This window comes from Myotis myotis, unplaced genomic scaffold (assembly GCF_014108235.1).
Source record: "Myotis myotis isolate mMyoMyo1 unplaced genomic scaffold, mMyoMyo1.p scaffold_m19_p_15, whole genome shotgun sequence".
NCBI lineage: Eukaryota > Metazoa > Chordata > Mammalia > Chiroptera > Vespertilionidae > Myotis > Myotis myotis.
In genome coordinates, this window is record NW_023416319.1 from 8,732,469 (window position 1) to 8,748,915 (window position 16,447).

General features: G+C 36.7%; 1 protein-coding gene and 1 long non-coding RNA gene across 3 annotated transcripts in view; one reads left to right on the plus strand and one right to left on the minus strand.

Annotated features, from left to right (window-relative positions):
• LOC118669730 overlaps positions 1–4,576 on the plus strand; it is a 36,504-nt gene extending 31,928 nt beyond the window's left edge. The window contains exon 3 of the long non-coding RNA XR_004972113.1: positions 4,492–4,576. This is a non-coding gene — a long non-coding RNA (uncharacterized LOC118669730). The remainder of the gene's footprint in view (positions 1–4,491) is intronic.
• A 2,019-nt stretch (positions 4,577–6,595) lies between these two features.
• The window catches only part of NHLRC2 (NHL repeat containing 2), a 46,770-nt gene continuing 36,918 nt past the window's right edge, over positions 6,596–16,447 (minus strand). For both annotated transcript variants that reach the window (XM_036335927.1, XM_036335925.1), the window contains 5 exons: positions 16,154–16,385; positions 15,158–15,280; positions 13,840–14,046; positions 12,736–12,961; positions 6,596–8,658 (listed from right to left, as the gene is read on the minus strand). In XM_036335927.1, coding sequence (XP_036191820.1) covers positions 8,402–8,658; positions 12,736–12,961; positions 13,840–14,046; positions 15,158–15,280; positions 16,154–16,385 — 1,045 coding nt within the window. In that variant the 3' untranslated portion in view covers positions 6,596–8,401. The remainder of the gene's footprint in view (positions 8,659–12,735; positions 12,962–13,839; positions 14,047–15,157; positions 15,281–16,153; positions 16,386–16,447) is intronic.

Consider the following 16,447-nt stretch of genomic DNA (forward strand, 5'->3'; position numbering starts at 1 on the left):
AGGAACTCTTGGAAATAGAGCACAGAGTTGGAAGCACAAAGGTTAAAATGTTAGCTGCTGCAAACTTGGAAGGAGTATGACAATAAGCCAGGGCAAAGGAAAGATAGCTTGCTCTGTATCATACATTTTGAGGAAAGCAAGCATTGCTCCAATACCCTTGGAAAGTTTTTTTACGAAGAAGTAAAAACTTCAATTCTCAATATCTGTATTTAGAGTGTACTAGGTATTAGCTTCATTTTTTGTCATTTTCCATACATTTATAATGGAGAGTTTTTAATATTTTAACAAACATTTTTAGAGGTCATGGAATAATCATTATCCTGTTCTCCCCATTGATCAAGATTGCTTTGCAGTTTCAGCTGCACGGTCGTTTTATGGTCTTTTCTGTGCAAAGCAAGGGCCATCTATGTATGTATTTGTATAAGCAAATATGCACATAGATAGGGCTGTTGCTTTTTACTGGAAGTTGTACCATTTTTGTGCCCCCCTCCCACCCCGGCAACTGTCAGGCTGGTCTGTGAATCTCTGAGCTCAGGGTGTTTAGATCCTCATCCCTATGCTCCTTTATTTCTCCTGGCATTTCTGTATTCTTTTTATGTTGTCATTAGTTCCTTTCAAATTCTGGGTCCTGTTAAGTGGAGCTCTACTTGTGTTTTTCAAATGTTCCCAATACCATTTTCCAAATGTTTTCAGAAAAATCTATGGTAACTACGATTGATTTTATTTTGAGTTATTTGCTTGCAGTTTTTTGTTGTTGTTTTTTTAAACTAAGTATTAATGCCCATTTCCACAAAAGTTCAAACAAGAACTCACCACTTCCAGGTTTCTAAGCAGTAAAATTATCTCATAATTTACTTAAAAAGCATACTGAAAAAACAGAAACATGGCTTTAGAGAGAAAATATTTAATCTGTTTCATGGAAAAAATGTACAAAGCTTTAGAAAACAGCTACTAGGCCTCAGTGTACAGCATAAGCACATTCTCGCTTTCCACAGTCACGTTTTATACTCTGACTCCGTGACAGAGGCCACCGCACACTCGTTCCAAACAACCTTCTGTTAACACAGGTACCTGAAAAAGTCACTGAAAACAGTCTTGAAATAAATGTAGAAATACAGTGTTGTATAAAAATATATTAATCTGGCTACATGAAACGCTTAAAAAAATGCAAACCAAGTAAATTCTTTTAGAACTAGACCATGTCTAGAAATATCAATATATGTCCTTGTAAATTGGATTTTCATTGCATTTTTTCATCTTTGGAAAAAAAAGAATAAATACAATCAAACCTTTGGAATGACAGGCATGAAGTCAGCACAGCAAACTAACTCTATTCTCAGAAATAAAACCACAATGTTATCAAAACTAAAGAGAAGCATTTGTCTTTAAAATTTGACAAACTTACGAATTATTACAATTTGAAAGTAACTATATATCACACAGAAAATTTGGATTTGTTCATAATCCACATGTCAAGTAATGACAGCCATTAAAACATTTCTAAACTGGCTTTTAATGGGCCTTAACAGTAAGAATTTAACATTTTTTTTAATTAACCTACCTAAAATATAACTAGGAAGGTATACCTCAAAATAGAGAAAAATTAATCTCAAAGTCACATAGGATACATTTCCTTTGAAAACAGATATTAGGAATCTAGGGGAAAAAACTGACCACAGCAAAATTTTGCTGTATCTGTTATTTCTGTAACCACAGTTTCTCAGCAAAACTTCCATAGAAACTACTGTTGGTTTTAAAGAGAGGAAGCCTTAGGTGTGGAGAGGAAGTGGTAGGGTATTTTTTTACAGGTAAATGTGGATGCTGAATATCAGACGCATGCGTGAACAAAACGTTTCAACTCTATACACACAAAAACCTGTTAGCGTTTTGAACACTGTAATGGGCACAATGATGAACATCATGTACAGGTTTACAGAACCAAAAGGTTTCTGGTGGGACTCAGAGCAACTACAGGTTCTAAAAATAGAAGACTATTACATGACAGAGCCCTACATTTTCAGAAAGGAACATTCTATTTTTATTCTTCATTACCACAATTTATCAACTCATGTTTTCTCCTACATACCTTAACATTTTTCATGAGCAGAGCATGCTAAAGAATCATACAATGTTTAAATTGAGCCTATTTAAATCTGAGAGCTAGTTTTTCTCTCCACACAGTACTATGAGGTCTTATCTTGCTTTATTTTGAATGTACTAGTAAATAATAACAAAGTATATTAAAAGCAAAAGAAAGTTGATCATTTGCCTCAGTTTCAAATTTCGCACGTTAAAAAAATCTGACAATTTTGCTGAACTCTGTGTTACTGAACTACTCCTGGTCTGAAAGTTGCTTAGGGGAAGAATTCGTGCCACACCCTGGCAGTTACAGAAGTGCCCTGAGCACGGGTTTAGCTGCTGGTGTGGTGCTGTCCAGTGTGTGGGTGCAGGTACAGGCTGGGAAGGGTATTAGAAATACTTATGATTCCTCTTTTTTTTGGTTGTGGACTGGATTCAACAGACTGGAACGTCCTTTGGTACGTAGGCTTGAGAGGGACATGCCAACAAGGAGGAGGGACATGCCAAACAATGAATACCTGTAACTAGGCAAACATTCCACAACAAGTGTCTAGGGCTTTCGCTTTCCAACTCCAGCCCTGAACATAAACTGAATCAGTAATAGAAGGGGTGGCGGCAGAGGCTGCCTCCTGCCCCAGCACCGAGGCTCTGTGGTCAGAGGATGCAAAGCCCAAAGCAGCCAGGCCCACCCACAGTCTAGCACGGGAAGAGCCAAGGCTGGCTGGGCGTGTCATACACATGGGGCAGATGAGCTGAGCCCCTAACTTTTAACACCATTGGTTATAGTACCCTATTGCAAGGAGATGGGGGAAAAGTGAACTTTTATTTAGGAAAAAAGAGTGACTTATGGTAAGCGTGAATTCTTTATTTAAATTCTTTATGTGCCGCAGAAGAGAAGGAGAAATCTTGGTGACTAACAGTGAGAGGGGAAATTCTACTTCTAAAGGATGACAACAATACCCTTTTAAGTTGATGTACAGTTCCTTATGGACTTTAGAAATAGGATTCAGCAAAATTAACAAATTCTAATATTACTTAATTTAAATTAACAAACAATGAAAAGATGTTTATGTTTTTGTACCTGGATGACAATGAATCCCTTGTTCCATTCCTTTAAGCTGGAATAATAGGCTGGCTGGGGAGAACTTGACTGTAATGGATTGCATCCATCTGAGTCGCTGTTGGAGGAGAGGGTCTACATACCACAGTGTTATTTATGAAGCAGAGACCTCTGTGTGTGTTAACAGAATGGCCAAATATTATGTTTCTAGAGCTCACTCTGCTTATTAAAACAAAATTTCCTTAAATATAAGTGAGTATTTTGGGCTTGAGGCAGTTCTGTGCTACAAATTCAGTTAAACTTTATGATAAGGTCTTATAATTACCTTTTGAAAACTGATTAAAATGACATTGTTGGAACACTGAAAAGCTATTTAATCCTTTAATACACCCACCTGCCAAGAAAAAGTGCATAGCATCTGGATTTGAGAATGATAGAGGAAATCTTTGGGGGAACAATTACAGATTGCTCCAAACTCTGAAAGATGAGTGCATAATGAAAAATCCCAAAAGCTAAAATGATTGAATGAATTTAATTTAAATATATTTTTTTATTAATTTCAGAGAAGGGAGAGGGGGAAAGAGATAGAAACATCAATGATGAAAGAGAAGCATTGATCAGCTGCCTCCTGCATGCCCCCAGTGGGGATCGAGCCCGCAACCCAGGCATGTGCCCTTGAACAGAATCAAACCTGGGACCCTTCAGTCCACAGGCCTCCACTCTATCCACTGAGCCAAATCGGCTAGGGCTAATTTAAATTTTAACCAATTATCAATAGGATTTTTTGGGTTCTTTGGATTGATTAGTTACTAGATGTAACTGAAAGATTTGTTTTTAAGACAACAACTTTGAGAGGCAATACAGACTCTTCCTAAATGGGGAATCTATTATGTTTGTGTAACGGCTTAAAACTTCGTTGTGTCTCTGTTTCCTCATCAGGGAAATAAGAAAAAATAGTACCTCCCTCATAAGGTGGTTGTGAAAATTAAATGAGTTAATACATATAAAGCACTTAGAAAAGTGCCAGGCACATATCAGAGCACTCAGGAAATTTAGCTGTTATCCTTATTTACTTAAATACTGCAAAGGCTAAAGAGAGCATTCACAGAAGGAAACAAGTACTCCGAATTGCTCAGTTTATTCTCACTCTTCATTTAGGAGTAGCGCTAGGAATGAGGAGACCTGTGTTCAAATAAAAGACCCACCAGTCACCCCTGTTCAGTCATTGGCGCCAGGCACCGCTGCAGCATCAGGCATGTTCTGGGGGATCTGACCTTGATATGCCACTGACATTCTAAAGCTGTTTCCTATGCTGCAAAATGGACATAACATCTACTTGTCTGATTCCTTAGGTTATCTGGAAGCTCAAATGAGGCAAAATGCATGAAGATTTTGTAAAGCACCATCCATAGTATGTTACAAGGATGTGGTTTTGGGTGAGTATGTCTAGACCCTCTCAAAAAAAGTTTATGACTCTTAGTTCTACAAGGTCTTTAAAATAAAAATTAAAAAACTGCAGATATGTTTCTTTATAACTATAATGTAGTTTATAAAAGAGTAATATGCTTTATTATAAAACTGGATTTCTCATCTTGAATCCCAATTCTCTGGTGAATATTAACATATCAGATAGTTGGTAGAGAAATTATGGTTGCAGAGATAATGTTATTTGTTATGGTCATAAATTATTATTACTAACTAAATCAATAATTAACAGCTTTATTAATTACTAAATGCTTTACAAACACTATTTCATTGAATCCTTAGAGCAGCTCCATGAGGCAGGGGTAGTAGCTCCATTTTATAGGGTTAAATCCAGTGACTGCAAAGTCCCTGCTCTTAACCGCTACATCCCACTACACAACAAAACACCAGCAGAAAAAGCCACAATCACTTCTGTCTTCACTGACTCACATGCTTAGAACTGGTAGATCCAAGAGCACTAAACTATGTTTTGATCTTTGGTAAGAAAAGTTATTATATAATAAGTGCTTACTATTTAGCTCATTTAAAATCTTTCAAAAACATTTCCAGTTGTTTTTTAAATAACACATTGTTCACTGAAAAAAAGAACACAAAAGTAGAATTAAAATAAAAATATCAATAATTCCACCATTCAGGAAAACTAAGTTGACATAGTTCCTCCGCATACATTTTTATGCAATTGTGAACTATGGAGTTTAGGTTATTTTTTGTTGTTGTTAATCCTTACCCGAGGATATTTTTGCATTGATTTTTAAAGAGAGTGAAAGGGGAGAAACAGAGAGAAACATCAATGGGAGAGACAACTGATTGGTTGCCTCCTGCACTCGCCCCAACCAGGGCTGAGGATGGAGCCTGTAACTGAGGTACATGCCCTTGACTGGAATCAAACCCGGGGACCTTCAGTCCACAGGCCGACGCTCTATCCACTGAACCAAACCAGCCAGGGCAGAATTTTGTTGATTTTTGATGATGATTCTTAACTATGATGCCAATATAGTGGTTAGATTGAACATTTTTTAATTGGCAGATATAAACTAAGGGTAACTTTTGTATAAGCAGACAATTATTATATTACAGCAATAGTATTATCAATATCTTTCCCAATTTTTTAATTATGGAGAAACAAGCAGAAAATATCTTATTTCAGTGGTGTTAGAGCTCAAAAATATATTGGCCATAAGAGAAACTTATGTGAGAAATTCCTGAGTTGATCTTTGTATGTGTGTGTGTATATATATATATACACATACATATATACATATACATACACTCATTCACACATATTAAACCCCTTTTGTAGCTGTAAGATTTATAGTTTTCTCCAGCCTGACAATACTATAACTAAATATATATTATAATAGTTAAGGAGAAAATTTTTTTTTAGTCAATGAACTTTGCCAAAGTTATACTTACGGGTGATTAAACTATCAACTTTTCCCTTGTGAATAGTTGTTAAATATTTGCTTGAGACAGCATATTCAAGATTAGCAAAACTCTTTTCAGGGATCATATCAATCCAAAGTATAAATGCAGAAAAAAATCCTACCATTTGTGAAATGCTATAAATAGTGGCAAACCAGTAGAATAATTTAGGGCAAAGATTCCAGGTATTATGTCAAAGTGTGTGTAATGCCACTCCCCTGGCATCATGATTAAGGTGACTTACATTGGTTCTCATCATTTATGCAGGAGAAAAGCAAAAGCTAAAAATATGCACATTCCTATAGTAAACAGAAAACCGACAAGGATCAAGAAATTTTTAAAAATAAACCTCATACTTCCTCTATGTAAGAGGTTTATGTTAGTCACAAATTCTAGGAAGCTATTTCTATTGCTTTAGTATGATTTGCAAAAAATTCTACTAATCATATAAATATTTGGAATGTGAAAAAACAGTGCAGGCTGGGGGCTAAGAATAAGAATGTTCATTAAAACTGTACTTTGAAAGTCAAATACTAACCTAAAACATGGTCTAAACAAATATTTTTGGGTTTTTAATGTACATGAAAATACATACAATACAATTTGTGTACAATGTTAAAAAATTATTAGCAGATATATCTGGATTATCAAGTTAAAATTGTATAAACTTATTTTAGAGAGTGAAAATGTTTATATCCTTAAATAGGAAAAGATAAAGTAAAAATATTCTCATCCTATCCGACTGGCAATGAGAAGTATCATAATCAAGTGGTATTAAAAAATGGCCATGGCCTATTTGCCTTTTATTATAGAACTTTTTTTTTTTTTATTTTGAGGAAAGGTTTATGAGGTAAATACATATAATTTTAAACAATTCTTTACATTTCTACCTCTCTTTAAATAGCACTAGCAGGTTACAAATGAAGTCCAAGTCCTGATCTGTGCATTTCCTTACTGCAGAGATTTAGGTAACCTGAATAAAGAGAGGTAGGATGTTCAATTATATTTCAAAAAATATAAGAAAATAGGTAGATGGTGGTGCTTAGAAGATTATATTTCAAATTTTAGCACTGTTTTGGAAGGGGGAAAGGGATACTGTCCATAAATATTTATTGAATGTGGTTCATCTGATTTAAAAAAACTTGTAAGCTGATTAAACCACAAACCTGTTGAATCAGTTTTAGTAAAAATAAGAATAGGCTTTTAAATAGTTATAAAGAGAAATTATGATTAAAAAAAACTTTCAATATCTTTTGGGGTTTAAAAAAACTCCAAGTGTTATCAAATCCCTGTATGTTTCAACCTTAATATTTTAAAGAGTAACATATTAGGATATATACTATACATATTAATAGCATGAAAGTGCATTACATGGAATTCACTTTGAAGGCTTAGAATTAATTTTTAAAAATATCACAATAAATGATCGTTAACTTAAATTCTGAATATGGGACCTGAAAATCCTGGAACCCAACAAATCTGCATTTAATGTCTACACATAAAATGTGAATTTCTAAAACACACAGACCATGATTCAGCTGTCACAATTCTTTATCATTAAAAAATATCACAGGAATGTGACTCTAAATCCTTTCTCTTTGAAAGTCCTATTTCTGAGGACTCATTCATTGCCTGGTAAGGCTGTTCATTCAGGAAACAGTTAAGGGAGTGAGTCTGTATGTCCTTAGAGACTTTTCTGTATAGAGTTGTAAGGCATTAACAATGGTAAGTTAGAAGAGCAAGTAACATAATAAAAATAGAAATTCTCTTTTCAATGTATTTCAACTGAGAAAACCGCAGAAGAGAACGAAGAACACATTTACCACCCAGGTCCTCTAAGCTTCTACTCTGAGGAAAGATTTTGGGGGGAGGGAGAGGCTTAGAACAGACCTTATGCCCTGAATGTCAGGTGTCCTTATACGAACATGTGGACTGGATCTATGGTACTCTTTAAAGTTATTGTGAAATTACACATTCAAGTGTGCTGCTCGCTATTAATAAAGGTAGAAAAAGTTAGTTAAAATATTTGATATCATTGTTATCAGCAAGCACTGCAAATTATCTCATAATATTCTATACTCTAAGTGTGGACTTAAGTCATGTGTCAAATAGCAGCATAGATTACAACATAGTTCAGACAACAGTCAGTGACTTAGTTGGTACAGCCAGAACAAAGGAATTTGCTTATAATAAATAATTAAATAAGGAGCATAGCTGTACTTTACTATCAGCTGCTAGAACTGAGCAGTGGGTTTCTTGGTATCCAGAGGCAGGAGTGAAGTTTCTTGTCATAAGTTACAGTGACAGTGAGGATGGAGAACAGATGGCTGTGGAGACCGGTTGCTAGCTAGTTTGCTAAAACGCGTACTTGAGCTCTACTGGAGCTGTGCAGCCTTGCTGTGCATCACTTATCTGTAAAGGCTGACTGAACAAAACTCCCTTCATCATACAGGCACTGCTGTCTGCGCTGCAGTAATAAAGAAACACGCTGACAGATATAACGGCTTCAGGTGACAAGCAATTCCCAGGAATCTGCAGTGAGATGGTTGGTTGATTGGCAATGTTCTCTATTTCGCCAGATGGCACCTGTCCTTGAAGAAGCCATTCATTGCCTAAAAGGTAAAAAGGTAAATTATTAAGACTGTATAAGAAAGATAAAAGTATTCAGGAATATAATATGAAAACTACAAAAAAATCTAGGGAATACAAATGTATGTTTAACTCTGCAGTGACTTGCAAATTGAGATTATGATACATTATTGTCTATCAAAAGGTAATAATAAAAAGTAACACTGATATTTTAGAAATAAGTAATACTGCATATATTATTTAATGTAAAAACTAAGAGATTATGTCTACTTCCTTATTACATAAAACTCTTCCAAGACTTAATACATAGATCTATATAACAGAAGTCTAATAAACCACTAAAAACTTTAATCTCCTAGTATTTAAAAACGTTAAATGTCTTTATTCATCTAGTGCCTCTGTCAGAAGGAACACACGCACCACAATGAGGAAGCACATGCTTACACACATTCAGCTTTAGAGGAGGTTAGAGATCAAGAGCCAGCAGATGGGAAGTGCAGGGCACGCTTTCCTGACGTCTTAGGTAGAATACACTGAGTGTAATCTAATGACTGACCGATGGCTCCTGCAAAAATGGAATCACCTATTGAGTAGTGATGAGGTTCTAGGCCTACTCTTTAGCTTTCCTGTCTCTTTCTTTTGACCTCAGGATGAGCCAACACTCAGAGCACCCGTCTTTAGTTTACTGCATCTATTATTCTGTTGACTAAAAAAATCAAACTTGAGAAAAACATGCCAAATAAGAGTAAGGAGAAGGGGAAAGTGAGAATCTAAAGAGTTAAATCCAGAGCTTTTATGCAGGAACTTTTAAACAATTATTTTAAAATGATCTTTAAATTCTTTGGCCTTCTTTATTTCTGAACTGAGGAGTGTTTTATTGAATGTTTGATTTTGCTAAACAGCAGGCTGGTGGGAAACTTCTTAAATCTTAAATCAAACAGCAAAGTAAACTGGGCCTTTTTAATACCTAATTCTTGAAATAAACACAGAATGTTTCTTTACATATTTCTCAGATACGTCACACATGCGATTTGTGAAGTTATAATATGCTAGTGGTGCTTTGTTTTTATGCTGGGTATTTTTTGTTTGTTTGTTTTTGGCTTAAAACCTTCACATATGCTGAAAACTAAGATTATACAGACCAAAATTCAGTTAAAAATAAGTGATTCTGTTTCTAAATAACTGGCCAAGAAAAAATGTCCTTTAATCATAGGTGTATAAATGTACCCTATTAAATAATTTCCAAAAATCTTATTTGCTCCTATACAATAAAAATGGAACCAATATCTTAGACAAGTGATAAAATAGCTAAGAATTTGCTCTATAAACTACTTCACTTTCCTTTAATACTATCCCTATTTATAGTCCAACGAATCAACATTAATTTGTGTGTTTGACAAAGTCGAGTTAAACATGTCAATATCCTATTTTAAAAATCAATACACTGCTCTATATTTCACACAGAGAAGTTAAATTAACAGTGGTCTCCAAATGATGCAATGCTTCCAGGCCAATGGACACAGGCAGAGCAGCTAAACTGGCTATTGAGAACGTGCCTGAATTACGGAGACATGAGGAGTGGTCACAGTCTGAGTACTCTTCTGTCTGCAAAGCCAGCTCCAAACACCCTCCTAGTACTGCAGGACTCAGCCCTCTCTGGTGTGGGGAGTAGGGAGATGTTCCACACAGGCTCAGATACCCCAGAGCCAGACTCCCAAGCTCGAACCCAGCAGTTCCTCCTGGCTAGCCTACCAAGATCTCTCTGTTCTCTTGGTATGGACACCAAGTGTGTTCTTACAGGGCAGTAGTTGCTGCCTGAGAATGCACCAAGGTAAGAAGGCACAGAGCCTGGATCTGGGTAACGTACAAAAGAAAAGTGTGTGAGAGGGCACAAGGGAGGAGGGTCGGGGAGGAAATGGAAGATTGAGTGAGAACGTGTGAAAGAGCGTGGGAGACCAGGACAGAGGAAGATCATGAGAGACAAGTCAGCATTTATTTCTGGACAACTAATATTTTACTTTAAAGTTAGGGTCCAGTCTGTTAGAGCGGCTAGAGAGCACTGCTGTAAGGCAGGCAGGTCACTAATTCCTTACTACAAACTGGTAAGTTCACACTGATTGAAACACACATTCAAAGCTTCATCTAATTTACAGTAACTGAGTACTTTGAAAATAGGCTCAAACAAGAAGTATTCTTAGATTAAAAGGATACAAATTATTAGCCTGGATTCTGCTCATAGTAATTCATTTGTTTTCAATTACACACCCTCCAAAAATGTTATATTTTTCTACTTGAATGGCATACTTTTAAAATATGGCTTTGGAACCTGTTTTCTTGTAGGAAGCGAGTAATGGAGCATTAATTCTATCTGGCATCTCTAAGGAAGAAAATGTGGCTTCAGGCTTAGTAACTGGTAAGTCAAGTCTTAATGATACTATTATATTGAAATAAAATAAACAGCAATTGAAAGCTCTAAAACATTTGATAGATGCTACCTTGAAAAGCAAAAGATAACACAACCAAAGAACTGAATTGGAAAGAGCTCATGTCATTTCTTCAGTGAAAAGCAAGCATATGTTTTTAAAACTATATACTAAAGGGGAAAATCAACTTAATTCTTTAGAACAGAATCTGTGAGATTCTATTACTGAAAGGCATAGTGGCAAACACAGTGAATACTGGATGAGGACTGTGGAGACCCACGTGGACGGCACATGACCTGCTTATAATACTATTCGACACTCACCTGCACTGCCTGCGCCCTGTGGCTACACTTGGCTGGAGAGAAACAGCCTCCATGTGGACTAGTCTGGCTTTCCATCCTTGACGGGTAGCCTCCAGCTATTCAGCAGTCACACTGCTTTTCCTTCATGTACTCACCTCCTAGATGACCCTCTTCTCTCTTCAAACCTCCAAAACCTCTCCCCTCTCACTCACTCTGTTGATGGCCCGTGTTTCCCAAGAAAACAGAAGCATCAGAAAAGGGCCTCCACAAACCCTACCCTCCACAGCTCTGGGTCACACAGGGGCTTTCTCTCCTAACTGTGCAAATGCCCACAATCTACTGTGCACCTGGTCCCACCACATCTCATCAACTCTTTCTCTATTGGATCTTTGCCATCGATAAACATGCTGTTCTCTAACTCCATTCCCTCTTCTAGCAACTGCTCTATTTCCTCTTATCTTTGCAGCTAAACTCCTGAGTTATTTGGATTTGCTTTCTCTAGTTCTCCTATTCTGTTTTCACCTCCATCATTCAGAGGACATCAACTAACTCTCTAAATCAATGATCAATTCTTAGTCCTTATCTTACCTGATCTGTTAATAACTCTTGATGCAGCTGGACATTCTCTGGGTTTTGTTCCTGCTTGCTTCCCTGGTCCCTCTCCTCCCTCTGCGCTGTGCATGTTGGAGTGCGCTAGCATGGTGCTACTCCAAGGATAGTCCGTGGACTGGTACTCATCCACAGACCATGAGGTAAGTACAGACACTGAGAGTAAGGTTTAGAAACTTTCATAACATCCAAATGGGTAATCGGTGGGGTTTTGAACTTTCTTTTTAAAAAAATGAAATTAATTTTTAAGACTAACAACTCTATAGCTAGTTTGAGAGGAAGTAGCACAATGGAAAAGACAAAACCAATTATAAGCAGAACTGGGTTCAAATTCCATTTTTGGCCTAATTCCATATATGTCCTTGAGCATTTACCATAATTAGTATCAGCAGTTATTATAATCACTATTTCTTTGAGCCATCAGTTCTCCTCATAATAGAAGGTGCCTTTCACAGCTCTTACATTGGAGGACCTATCATTCTGAGACCACAGAGGTCAGCTTCAGGTGATGGACTTGCCTAGTAGCAAATGCAGGCAATTATGATTGAGTACTTTTGGATGAGTTACACTGTTTTTTAATAAAAGAGATAAAAGAATTTCAAAGACTAAAGAAAACTGCTAAAGTGGGGTTAGATCTAGATCTATTTTGTCACAAGACTTCTCTCAAATGTTGCCTAACTAGAGAGTAAAAATATCATATACAAATGAGAAAGATTAAACATCAAGAATTTATGGAATATTTGCACTTGCAGGATTATTCACATACCTTCAGCTGTTAGAAACCAGCAACTGGGTGCCCCTTCAGTGAGCTTTGTTCCTGACGGGAGGTCTAATCTCAGCTGGAACTGCAGAGTCTGTCCTGGAGATGCAGCCACGGGGGGGAGTTGAACGGCTGGAGCTGATTTTGGTAGTTTGGGTACTGTCTGTTTTTCTACTTTTTCTACTAGGAACGGGCCATCTACCACAGCATTTCCAGAGCCGAAGACCGGGAGCTAGGAAATAAGAAAATGTGTTTATTCCAGCACCGGTACTTTACAACAATTGTAGAGTGAGAGTTTATTTTTAGACTTCAGGCTGAAATGAGGTTTAGAAATATATTTTGTTTTGGCAAAAAAATTACCAACACTTATGAATGAAAAAGAATTGTTCAATATGCTTATAGATGGCAGAAAATTAAAACTATATCAATTTAAATGTAGTGGATATAATATACATCCTTTATAATTTTCATTGCCAACTGTATGATGCCATTCATATATCAGCTCTATGTCACAAGAAATTACATGCTTTAAAATAAAAACAAATTATCATCATAATATACCTTGGAAATTCCTAGAATTTTAGGAAAAACAAACTCTTGCATTTTTAAAAAATTTTATTGGAGACCATGTGTATATCTTTAAAAATTGATGAGAACTTCTATCTTATTTTCAATGTCTTGAGAAACATGGCTTCTAGAGCTTCCTTGGGAAGACCATTTGGTAATGGATTCACCATAGGAAACAAAGATTACATGCTAATTTAAGAATCAATAAAAATAAGACTAAACAACCCAACCCCCACAGTATGTGAGGGTAATTGTGTCAGTGTGTCCACATATTTAAAAACAGGAGTCCTCTTTTTTTTTCCTTTTCTGAAAGTTCAAAATCTTTCCAACTCCCAGTATCTTTCTCAAACACTCTAGACACAAATGGAATTTTTACTTAAAGAAAATAATATGATATCCTTCACACAGACATTCATGTACTCTTCTACCTACATGCTTCACTTTCAGAACTGGACACGGACTAACCAAAAGTGCAGTCAGTGCTAAAGATCTTAAAGTCACCCATAAAATGGTACCTTTAAGGTATACTTTAAGATTACTTACCACAGAAATCGTTTTTGTTTCTAAATCCATCACTTTAATCTGATGATTATTTGTGTCTGCTACATATAGTAACTCGCCATTCTCTCCAATACACAGGCCTCCTGGTTCATTAAAGGTCGACTCGGTGAAACTGGAACTGACATTACTTGCATCTCCAGTTCCTGCTAATGTTGTACACTGTTTTGTTTTTGGATCCACAACTTTAATCTAAACCGAATGAAAAAAAATCATATGTCTGAAACTCAAGCTCATGTTTGTAGTATGGAAAAGTACAGTATCACGCAAGCCAGAGAATTTTTGCTTATTAGTATTCTTAAAAAAAATCATAGGAAAATAGGCATTTCTACATTTTCTTGAAAAAGCCAAACATTCAAATTATAGTCTAAGGGGAGAGCTGAAAACCATGTAAAATCCCCGTTACATCTTACCCTCTGGAAATAAACTTGGATGAAATTTTTTTAAGTTTCAAAATATTATTCTCTTTTCTCAAAATGGGATACGGCTGGACTTTCTTCTCATGAGCATCTAACATTGGCTGAGGATTTGCTACTTATGTTGAACTTAATGATTTCCTTTGTCTCAATTGTATTAAATTTATAGTCTTTCATCACAAAATATGAATATTAATTTTCCACGAACTTTATAAAAAATAAAAATAGGAATAGTTGGCCGAAACCGGTTTGGCTCAGTGGATAGAGCGTCGGCCTGCGGACTGAAAGGTCCCAGGTTCGATTCCGGTCAAGGGCATGTACCTGGGTTGCGGGCACATCCCCAGTAGGAGATGTGCAGGAGGCAGCTGATCGATGTTTCTCTCTCATCGATGTTTCTAACTCTCTATCTCTCTCCCTTTCTCTCTGTAAAAAATCAATAAAATATATTAAAAAAAAATAGGAATAGTTGGATAAATGAAATGCTTTTAATTCTGTTTTAACAGAATTATTTGCTAATAGGTGCTACAACTATGCAACTAAAAAATGTTCATTTGTTAAATGACATATTAATTTCTGTGCTACTTACCTTCTCCTTATTTACTGAATTTGTTACTAAGCAGCTTTGATGGGTTGCAATTCCCAATTTTGGCTATATCCATTGGAAGCATGTTTTATTTACTAGTCCTTTCCCCAGCTCAGAGTACCATCAAACCCTCTTTGCAAAGAAAGGACCAAGAAAAGAAAAGAGGTCTTTTATATATAGTTGTCAAAGACTGTTGCTCCTCTTTATGCTTTCGAGTGGCAACTGTAGGAGGCTCTCAGGTTTTTCAGCATTTTAAATACAACAGATGAAAAACAAGGTGTTACATAATTCTGTCAAGACTCACCTTGTGATTGTATGAGTCTGCCACATAAAGTAAATTCCTTTTCTTGTCCCACGTTACTCCAAGGGGGTGCTGAAGCTTTGCACTGATTCCTACTCCATCAACATCACCAAAAGCAAATAAGTTCTTTTTTAAAAAAGGAAAAAAAAAACACACAGCTCATATTAAAATTTCTACAGTGTTGTGTTAGCATATAAAGTGAAAATTAAGATGGCTGTATATGCTGCTTAAGTTAAAGGGGAAAAGGTCTGATTTCATACAAATAGGGCTGGGTATTTGATTCAGACTAGAATAAAAATGATAGAATTTTGAACTTGTATTATTGTGTGGTTCTTTATAGTTTTATTGACAATAATCACACATCTGGTCAGGAACAGGCCAAGGTGACCAACCTGGTACTCTTTATACCATCCTGCCAAATATCTAATTTACACTTTCCTCTTATTAATAAATACTTTATCCTTCCTTTCTCTCTGAAGTCTGGACATCTATACATATAAAAGGCTAATGTGCAAAGTGTCCCCTTGGGAGTTCGACTGGGAAAATGAGAGTTCAATCGCTTGCTGTGATGTGTGCTGACCACCAGGGGGTGGTGTGGAACATGGCAGGTGACCAGCGGCGGAGTGTGGGTGGCGAGGGGAAAGGAGGAGCCGGGAGGGAACCGCACGCTGGTGGCACATGGGCAGCATGCGGGAAGGAGGGGGCGGGGAACCTGATGGGCCCTGATCACTGGACATGCCTAGGGACCGTACCTGTGCATGAATTTCGTGCACCGAGCTTCTAGTTTATATACATAATCATCAACTAGAGTGAGTTTGCTTTTCTTACATGGTTTTGTTTGTGTTTCTTTATATTCACCTTTCCTTTGACTTGACTTACACTTTAATCTATGGATAGGCCAAGAACACTCTCTCCCCCAAATTTTAAGAACTATTCACAGTTCAGAAAAGTGCATTTTTTTAAGTGTCTGGGCACACTGTGCAGGAGGGATTTCATTACCATGGGATCTCTTTCTCCTCCTACAAGGTGCTTCACTGCTCCATCTTTCAGTGAAACGGTTCTCACAGTGCTGCTCTCACTATCAGCTACAAACAGACAGCTCCAGGGATCTTCGGAGGCCAGAGAGAGACCTGAAGGTTGGGCAAAACCTGCCTTGTGAGGATATGCATTATTTCGATTTTCTTCATTTCCACTTCCAGCAAACCGAAGGCAGGTTCCTTTTTTTAAGTCACTGAAAAAGACAATTCATGGGTGAAGTCAACATTGTTATATGTGTCCAATTTAGTTATTAAA